The 10502-nt window shown below is 41.7% G+C and overlaps 2 protein-coding genes across 2 annotated transcripts in view; one reads left to right on the forward strand and one right to left on the reverse strand.

Moving 5' to 3' along the window:
* Positions 1-845, forward strand: part of LOC138956799 (uncharacterized) — a 4555-nt gene extending 3710 nt beyond the window's left edge. Inside the window, exon 2 of the mRNA XM_070328065.1 lies at positions 1-845. This exon is cut by the window's left edge and continues 2930 nt beyond it. The gene's annotated coding sequence lies outside the window, so the exon portion shown is untranslated.
* On the reverse strand, positions 220-10244 carry LOC138956798 (polypeptide N-acetylgalactosaminyltransferase 5-like; the record flags this gene model as incomplete). Its single annotated transcript, XM_070328064.1, has 8 exons — positions 220-1584; positions 2089-2226; positions 2824-2913; positions 3577-3705; positions 6463-6645; positions 7297-7414; positions 7920-8133; positions 9937-10244. Coding segments are annotated over 8 exons (1378 nt in total), but the record flags the coding sequence as incomplete, so codon positions are not given.
* Positions 10245-10502: the final 258 nt, after the last annotated feature.

Below are 10502 nucleotides of genomic sequence, written 5' to 3' on the forward strand. Positions count from 1 at the left end.
AGTAAATTTAACAAAACATTCCTACTCCGCCCTCAGAGACTGTTGATTTTTAGAATGTGTCAAGGAGAAAGGATGCTCTTACTCCACGTAAAGGCCTGGCCAGACGGACAGACCCGTGTGGTGGTAAACGTGGTCGTGGACGCGGGAAGGGCGGTATCTTTAAACCTGTCGGGTTGACTTAAGCTTACGCGCCCTGTTATTTGTCACTTTGTTGTTTCACTTTTTATATTTCACTTAGTAGTTTTTCTCGTAGTGCCTTCTGCTTACTACAAATACGATATAGTCCTATTTCTTATTGTACCACAGTTTTAATGCATTTATGTTTGTTGCGACGATCTGTGTAACCACTGGATTGAGAGTGGCCGAACAGGCTTGTTTTATAGCAATGAAAAAGAAACAAAAAACACGGGAGATGAGGCAGAGGTAACATTCTAATTTTCTCTGATAAGAACTGAATGACTTGAAAGACAATATTCTGAAGAAGCATGTTGGATGGAACACCCGTGACATATGATGCAAACAAATCAGCATTTGAAATATTATACCTGTCTCTTGAAGATGAGTTAACCGTACATCACAAGCAATCGTCCACCAATTACTGGAATCTCATATTTAAAGAAGGAATAACAATTTGGTTATCACAATGTCAGAGTTGTGCATAAAACTTACAGGTAACTTCTCCTAGGTGCGTCTTGTTAATAAATGCATTCGTTTTGATCTTTGAAATCTGTGATCTTTCTAGTTAACGATCATTCAGAATTTTAGGAATGTTTATAGCATGTTATCGTTTATACCTTTGAAAATACGCAGCGGGCGTTGGCAAATAAAACGATGTATCCTTTTTAGAGTTCATCTTTTTGATCCTTGTTTGCATGTGAATGGATACGGTACCTTTACTTGACGTCATAAAGGGTGAGTCAAAATACTTAAGTACGTGTCCTTTGAACATGAGGCCATGACCATTGCGACTTTGACTTTAAAAACAGCCTTGCACCTTTAAACAATTGTCCATGACAATTGGTCCCGTTGACTTTGACCTTTAATACGGCCTGGTATCTTTGAATAAGTGTCCATTGCCGTTCGTCCTTGACTTTTAAATAAACACGGCATTGTACCTTTGAACTCCGTCCATGACCATTTGTCTTTGACTTTGACCTCAAACACAGCTTTGCACCTTTGCTCATTTGTCCATGATCATTCGTCCTTGGCGTTGACCGCTAACACGGCCTTGTGCCTTTCATTTTTTGTCCATGACCTTTCGTCCTTGACTTTGACCTTTAACTTGAGCTTTAATGTACCTTTTGACCTTTATCTTTGACCTTAAACGCAGCCTTGCACTTTTGAACAATTGTCCTTGAAATTCCTCCTTGACCTTGTCGTTGACCTTCAGACTACCGTTAGACCAGCTGCCTCGTCCTTGCGCCACGAAGGACCAGGAGGAGGACTGGTGTCCCACAGCCACTGCTGACGCGGGTTGTCATGGCTACATGCTGACAGCATTAGATTGAGGCCGTCTGCAAGTTTATAGTCCTTCACCAGTTCCACACAACTCTTGGTGTTCATGTGGTAAAGCTGTTTCAGTTTCTGTGTGGGAAGAGACAGGTGAGAACAGATGATTATAAAGACGAAACAGGATTGCATACACGTCCATGACAAACCCATATCCACACCGACTTAAACATTTTTTGAAACTTGCCGACAAAGGGAGCTCACGTCAAAATAGGCATATTTACGCGATCACATACACACGCACGAACGCACACGCACGCAAACACGCACACACAAGTATGAGCTCTCTCTCTCTCTCCAGTCTCTCTCTCTCTCTCTCTCTCTCTCTCTCTCTCTCTCTCTCTCTCTCTCTCTCTTTTTCTCTACCCTCAATGGGCGAGGGCCGGATGACAAAAAGCATACACATACATTCAATTCAATTCTCTCTCTCTCTCCCTGAGGTACAGGTCCAAAAGCAGCCACAGCTTGCCTCATCAACAACGAAAGTGCCAGTAATCAAAGCTACCATGGATTGTGCTCGAAATCGGCTGAGCGTCAGAGCAATCAAGAGCGATAAGCAAAACACCATTTGTTCTTTACCTGGATGTAATTCCAGGCTTGATTTCCTCCCTTGTCTTGACATTTCTGGAGTTTTAATTTGCCCCTGTCGTGATGCAGACAGGATACTCCGTTGTGAATAAAACCTTGTTCCTTATCCATCTTCCACCCGGTTAACCACTGCACAATAGGACAAATGTGAATGTGCTTACTCAATTTTATTTAAGAACCGTATTTTGCACACGCAAAAAACAAAACAAAAAACGCCTGGTTCGCCTTCCATGAACAATGTGTTGTGTATTGGCACAAAGTGCACAGACAGGCATGTAAGCTACTCATTTAAACACACACATAGTGACATACACTTACGCACACACAGTGTCACACACACACACACACACACACACACACACACACACACACACACACACACACACACACACACACACACACACACATGCAGGCAGACACATACACACACACACACACCTACACACACATGCTCACACACACAAACTCACACACACAGACAGACACACACACACACACACACACACACACACACACACACACACACACACACACACACACACACATACAGATATATACATGGATAGACAAACAGGTTTTTTCAAATGCTTTTCTGCAAAGGAGCATAAAATAATCATATGCCTTCGATGAGTTTCAAACACAGTATCGTTGGTTTTCTTGTATTTTCTCATCTTCAACCCATTCCACTTTAAGAATTGCCTGCAGCTCAGTTTTACCTCTACTCACCGTGTGTCGACCTTTTTTTGTGCAATTCTTGACCACGAGAAGCTGGTCACCCCTCCGTCCAATACACGACTTGAAAAACTCGTTGAAGATCTGAAACAATCAATAATCAGGCTTACGTATTACATGAGGAGAACATCTGAAACAACAAGCTTATAAAGTGGCGGATTTAGGGGAGGGGGGCGCTAAGGGGGCCCGGCCCCCCCCTCCCCTTCAGGGAAAAAAGGAAAAAGAGAGAGAGAGAGAGAGAGAGAGAGAGAGAGAGAGAGAGAGAGAGAGAGAGAGAGAGAGAGAGAGAGATGATTAATGACAGTTTTTGAGCTCAGGTGGCCCTAGATTGCAGCATTTGCTTCCTTGAGAAAAAAAATTCTAGCAATGCTGAAATTGCACACGATCTAGATGTCACTGGGTATTTAAAACTAAATAAGAACATTAACTGGGTTCCACTTGTATGCAATTGAAAATTGTTAATTGGGGAATGCGTGTTTTTGAATAAACAAAGTTCGGAAACAACTCTGTCTGGATTGTATGGGTTGTGAAAGAGTGAATACCCTTGCTTTCGGCGAGTCAAACTTTCCACCGTGACATCATAGGCCAGTGACTAGCCTGCGAGGGATGTGTCTGAGACACGTAGACAAGGAGCACGTGTAGAAAACTTGCCTCACTAAAAGCACACGAATTAACTTTGCATACAAACCCGACAAAGTTATTTTGGGAGTTGGTCTCTTGCCCACAAGATATGAAGGAGTCCCTCACCGCTTTGGGTCGCACAGTGTCGGCGGGCAGCAGATCTTCGGGCAGCACGTGCTTCATGTACCAGGCAAAGCTGTGACACTGCAGTTGTCGTCGTAACGCCTTTCGTGCTGACACGTCACCTGGCTCTACCTATGTCACACACCGTCGCGTATTACTGCACAAAGCTGGTAGGAGTAACATTTTCACCGACAGGAACAACAACAACACCAACAACAACAACAACAACAACAACAACAACAACAACAACAACAACAACAACAACAACAACAACAACAATAACAACAATAACAACACAATTATATGAAAGGCAATCGGAAACTGATTCAAGCACTATCCATGGATAATAATGGTGCGTAGCAATCTTTTTTTCTCTCTGCTTTCTGTTTTCCTCTCGTACTGTCTTTAAAAAGATAAAAATCTGTCTGTCTGTCTTTTTTTCTTTCTTTCTTTTCTTTGTGTCTTCTTTCTGCTAGTTTTGTCTCTATATATATTCTTCCTTTCTTACTAAAGCCGTGGCAGACGCACAACTCAACGATTTAGGTCGATTCAAGGCCTGCAGTGGTAGATGAACATCAGAAACTCCTATCTTAAAAACAAAATGACCGTTGGTGAGACGAACAATGCTAGCATACAAACAAAAGAGATCTTAACTAACCAAGACAAAGACAGCATGAATTCAGTATTACACAAGAAAAATGTTCATTCAAAATGAACAGCGTCGATGCAATGTCCACCAAAGATTTATTTTGGGAAGTGTTAAAAGGTTAGGGTCAAACGTCAATGAATTGCATGTTGTGCTGGATATATAAATTGTTTATTTCAGTCAATGCTTGCTATGAATTGATCAAACAGCCACAAGAAAAAACAAGTCGCGTAAGGCGAAAATACAATATTTAGTCAAGCTGTGGAACTCACAGAATGAAACTGAACGTAGTCCGCCGCTAGTGCAAAAGGCAGTGAAAGTGACGAGCCTGTTTGGCGCGGTAGCGGTTGCGCTGTGCTTCATTGCACGCTTTACTGTACCTCTCTTCGTTTTAACTTTCTGAGCGTGTTTTTAATCCAAACATATCATATCTATATGTTTTTGGAATCAGGAACCGACAAGGAATAAGATGAAATAGTTTTTAAAACGATTTCGGAAATTTAATTTTGATCATAATTTTTATATTTTTAATTTTCAGAGCTTGTTTTTAATCCAAATATAACATATTTATATGTTTTTGGAATCAGAAAAGGATGAAGAATAAGATGAACGTAAATTTGGATCGTTTTATAATTTATTTATTTTTTTACAATTTTCAGATTTTTAATGACCAAAGTCATTAATTAATTTTTAAGCCACCAAACTGAAATGCAATACGGAAGTCCGGCCTTCGTCGAAGATTGCTTGGCCAAAATTTCAATCAATTTGATTGAAAAATGAGGGTGTGACAGTGCAGCCTCAACTTGTACAAAAAAGCCGGATATGACGTCATAAAAGACGTTTATAAAAAAAAAATAAAAAAAACACGTCCTGGAATATCATTCCCAGGAAGTCTCATGTCAAATTTCATAAAGATCGGTCCAGTAGTTTAGTCTGAATCGTTCTACACACACACACACAGACAGACACAGACAGACACACACACACACACACACACACACACACACACACACACACACACACACACACACACACACACACACACGCACATACACCAAGACCCTCGTCTCGATTCCCCCCTCTATGTTAAGACATTTAGTAAAAACTTTTTAATTAAAAAATAGAGCTTGTTTGAAACAGGTAGAAAGGAAGAGTTGATATTGCAATATCTGTACGTGGGAATGTGGTGAAAAAGAGTGCTAAAAGTAGTAAGTCGGCCTCAGATCCATTTCAAATATTTATTGCAGAAAAACAAAATACAAATTAAAAACAAAACCACAGAACCATTACCAGGTGTCATAGGAATGTTTGAAAACAATAGTTTTAATTTTACACTGTAAATACAGGAATCAGAATTAAACACCTCAAATTGGCACATGCATAATGAATCACCTGGAATTGCAACAGGGAGATACTGAAGTAATTGGAAACAAACACTTGAAATTGACAGAGAAACAATTGAAAATATATTACTGACATGAGCGTACAATATTTTAATGGAAGTGCATTTTTAGCACGAAGCATCCGCAGGAGGATGCACTAACAATTACATAGTGCCACAAAATGTGTACGGACATTTCACAACCGTGCATTATTAGCACAGAACACATACATGGGGGCGCACAAAACATTATTGTACCATGATGATGATCGGGATTGTTGAAGATCTTTTCTTGTGCAAGGCGCCCCTGTATGACCGCAACTGATCCAACCGGCCGCATCTGAACAAACGACGTCGAAACGGCGCGAAACACGTCCTCTCGGTTGGTCTCGGATTGACTCGGCTCCTCTCGGTCTTTTTTTGTGTGTGTCTTTTTTTCTTTTCCTTATGGTCGGAGTGGTATATTTATGTACATCTTAGATTAAAAAAAAAACACCCGAAAGCTGTGTTTAATCGTTTCGCGTAAATTGTACATTTTTTTTCAGCTTTGAAATTGTTTTGGCTTGGAGAGTCAGCGCGCTTTGGCTTGGAGACTAATTCTCCACAGGCACGTTCTTCCCAACCACAGATACCAGCGTCGTCCGCGACGCTGGAAAAATGTTCGCCTATGGCTGCTTCTTCAGGTGTCTCTCTAAGTAACGTCTAAGAAGCATCAGTAGGCGAACATTTGGAACTGAATTTGTGCTGTTTGTCTTGGTTAGTAAAGATCTCTTTTGGTTTTTCTTGACACTGGATTTGTGCTATCGTTGTCTTCTTGATTAAAGATCTCTTTCGTTTTTGACCATGACAAACAGTTGCTTACATGTCGATACTGCGGCCTAGCCTGGTGATAGTAGACGATGTAGTCGTCGAGCCAGACAGCGGCCAGTCGTGCCAGATTGACCGCTATGACGTGCCTGTAGGAGCTGACCACGGCGTGAGCGCGAAACACGTGGCCCACGTTGGAGCAAGGCAGCATCTCCAGTGTGCCTCCACACATCCAGATCTACACAGCGACAACGCGAAGACAGTGAGAGAGGTGGGTGAAAGCTAACAAAACCAACACACACGAAATGAGGAAAGACGAAAACAGGGCCGGGGATGGAAAGAAAGACAGGAGAGAGGCAGGCAGGCAGACAGATAGGCAGACCGACACAGTGACAGACAGAAAGACACACATTTCGAACAAAAGAAATAAGGAAATTAAAAAAGAAAAAGCCAATTGGATAAAAGAAAGAAAGAAACAAAGTACATTAGGAAGGGGGGGGGGGGAGGGGGGGGGTAAAACAAAGAAGGAAACAAACAAATAAAGAAAGAGAAAGACAGATATTTAGAAAGATAGACAATCAGGAAAGAAAGATATATGGACGTCAGCAACATCATTCATCAAGTCAAAGAAAGATATATGGACGTCAGCAACATCATTCATCAAGTCAAAGAAAGATATATGGACGTCAGCAACATCATTCATCAAGTCAAAATCGAGCATATATGCGGGAATGGAACCCGATCTGCAGCCTGCATGCGATTCGAGAGCTCTAACTTCACCGCTAAACCAGCTATTCCCAAACGACGACTTGTTTACAATACCAAGGGAAGGAACAGCCCTCAAAGGCACATCCTTTTCCGCAAAAACAAGAGCCCGGAAGAGTCTAACCTTAAAAGAGAGTTCCAGGTTCTCGCCGCCCCAGATCTTCATTCCCGGGTCGTACGTGCCCAGCTTGTAGAAGTAGTTACGGTCAATGGCGAACAGTCCTCCTGCCATGGTGGGGGTCCTGTCGTGCATATAGATAATTCGATGGACGCAGATACAGGCAGACAGACAAGCAGACAGATAGACCCAGATAGACCCAGACAGACACACAGACAGAGAGACAGAGAGAGAGAGACAGACAGACGCACACATATTACAATCAGACAGATGATGGTATATTTTGATGCTGGCCTTATTCAGCAACGATGCACTGACCTCACGCATGTAAACAAGATAACGTTATCACTAAATATTTTTTGATGACTTAAAGCCGTTCGGAGTTTAGTTACGATTTTTGTCACCTGATAAGAGTATGTGTTTTATGAAGCCGTCTACTTCTAACTGCGGTATGCGCTGAGTGTGAATAGTTTGTTTTAACTTGTTTAATACAGAGAAAAAAAGAACAAAGTTGAATCGGTTCGGAATAATCCTCCCGGATGGTTGAAAGAACAATAAACATGAAAAATCAATCAATCAATCAATCAATCAATAATCAATCAATCAATCAATCAATCAATCATTCTCACCTGACAGGATCGACAGACGAGTTTCTCCGCGCTCTTTCCTGAGGCTGAATATGACTCCATTTGAAGAACAGTTCCCAGGTAAATTTACCGACGTAGATGTTCTTCAGAGAGCCCTGTCGGTACTCAAAGGTATTGGGGTCAATCGGTATGATCGCCGGTACCACTACACGGCTCGGGTCCTCTGCAATGCGCGACAGTAGTGGCTCCAGCCAGCCTGTACCGACAGAGAGATTTTGTTCTGGCTTTAGCTGCTTGTTTTCAGTCGATTCGTTCTACATGGGGGAAACAGCAGCACGACGGAGACGACAACTACGACAACAGCAGCAGCAGCACCACCACCACCACAATCCACCACAACAACCACCACCAACAACTACTACTACAAAAACAATTTGGTAAGAGGAGAACAAAATTAATGGTGAAAGAAATACAAAGAAGACAGCTTGAATACTTTTTATATTTAGTCAAGTTTTGACTAAATATTTTAACATCGAGGGGGAATCGAAACGAGGGTCGTGGTGTATGTGTGTCTGTCTGTCTGTCTGTGCGTGTGTGTGTGTGTGTGTGTGTGTGTGTAGAGCGATTCAGACTAAACTACTGGACCGATCTTTATGAAATTTGACATGAGAGTTCCTGGGTATGAAATCCCCGAACGTTTTTTTCATTTTTTTGATAAATTTCTTTGATGACGTCATATCCGGCTTTTCGTGAAAGTTGAGGCGGCACTGTCACGCCCTCATTTTTCAACCAAATTGGTTGAAATTTTGGTCAAGTAATCTTCGACGAAGCCCGGACTTCGGTATTGCATTTCAGCTTGGTGGCTTAAAAATTAATTAATGACTTTGGTCATTAAAAATCTGAAAATTGTAAAAAAAAATAAAAATTTATAAAACGATCCAAATTTACGTTTATCTTATTTTCCATCATTTGCTGATTCCAAAAACATATAAATATGTTATATTCGGATTAAAAACAAGCTCTGAAAATTAAATATATAAAAATTATTATCAAAATTAAATTGTCCAAATCAATTTAAAAACACTTTCATCTTATTCCTTGTCGGTTCCTGATTCCAAAAAACATATAGATATGATATGTTTGGATTAAAAACACGCTCAGAAAGTTAAAACAAAGAGAGGTACAGAAAAGCGTGCTATCCTTCTTAGCGCAACTACTACCCCGCTCTTCTTGTCAATTTCACTGCCTTTGGCTGCCATGAGCGGTGGACTGACGATGCTACGAGTATACGGTCTTGCTGAAAAATGGCAGCTACTTGACTAAATATTGTATTTTCGCCTTACGCGACTTGTTCTTCTTTATTTGGTGTTTAACGTCGTTTTCAACCACGAAGGTTATATCGCGACGGGGAAAGGGGGGAGATGGGATAGAGCCACTTGTCAATTGTTTCTTGTTCACAAAAGCACTAATCAAAAATCTGCTCCAGGGGCTTGCAACGTAGTACAATAAATTACCTTACTGGGAGAATGCAAGTTTCCAGTACAAAGGACTTAACATTTCTTACATACTGCTTGACTAAAATCTTTACAGAAATTGACTTTATCTTATACAAGAAGGATAAAAGGAGAAACAGAATCCGTGAGTCTCCTCTTACGACATGCTGGGGAGCATCGGGTAAATTCTCAGTTCCCCCCTAACCCGCGGGGGGTGCTTGAATCCTGTGACGGCTAGAGGTCCAGTGATCCAACTGAGTAACCCGTATGATGGCTGATTTGAATCAAAACTAGATTCTTAACATTTTCAAGTGAAAACAAAATATTCTTGAAAAAATGAAAAACATCACTGAAAAATTGCCATTTCCTTCCTAATGTTTAATTTTCAGTTTTGGCTCTAGCAATCCGCCGAGAACCGAGCCACAGCTGTAAATCCTAACTATCAAGTGAACATTTTAATCATCAAGAGATCATGTTTAAGCCGGTTAGCAGCCAGACACTGCACCTTAAGCACACTCGCGGCTTTTACTGAAATCCTATTCTAGCTCATAAATCAACACTCTCACCCTCAGCACACTCGCAGTGCGAGTCGAGGAAGACGACGGTGGTGGCCGTGACGTGACGCAGCCCCAGGAGACGCGCCCTGATCAGCCCCTCTCGTGACGTGGCGCGCACCACGCTCACCTTGCCCAGTCGCGACACGTAGTCGTCCAGGGGCGCGCCCAGGTCAGCTGCAATGGAAGCCAGATACAGGGTTCTTTCTTTCTTTCTTTGGTGTTTAACGTCGTTTTCAACCACGAAGGTTATATCGCGACGGTGAAAGGGGGGGGAGATGGGATAGAGCCACTTGTCAATTGTTTCTTGTTCACAAAAGCACTAATCAAAAAATTGCTCCAGGGGCTGGCAACGTAGTACAATATATGACCTTACTGGGAGAATGCAAGTTTCCAGTACAAAGGACTTAACATTTTTTACATACTGCTTGACTAAAATCTTTACAAACATTGACTATATTCTATACAAGAAACTGGGGAGCATCGGGTAAATTCTTCCCCCTAACCCGCGGGGGGAAGATACAGGGTGGTTTGGTTGAAATGCACACTCCTCCCCGTGGAAAAAAGTTCTCTGATCT

Source organism: Littorina saxatilis, unplaced genomic scaffold (genome assembly GCF_037325665.1).
Source record: "Littorina saxatilis isolate snail1 unplaced genomic scaffold, US_GU_Lsax_2.0 scaffold_1345, whole genome shotgun sequence".
Classification (NCBI taxonomy): Eukaryota; Metazoa; Mollusca; class Gastropoda; order Littorinimorpha; family Littorinidae; genus Littorina; species Littorina saxatilis.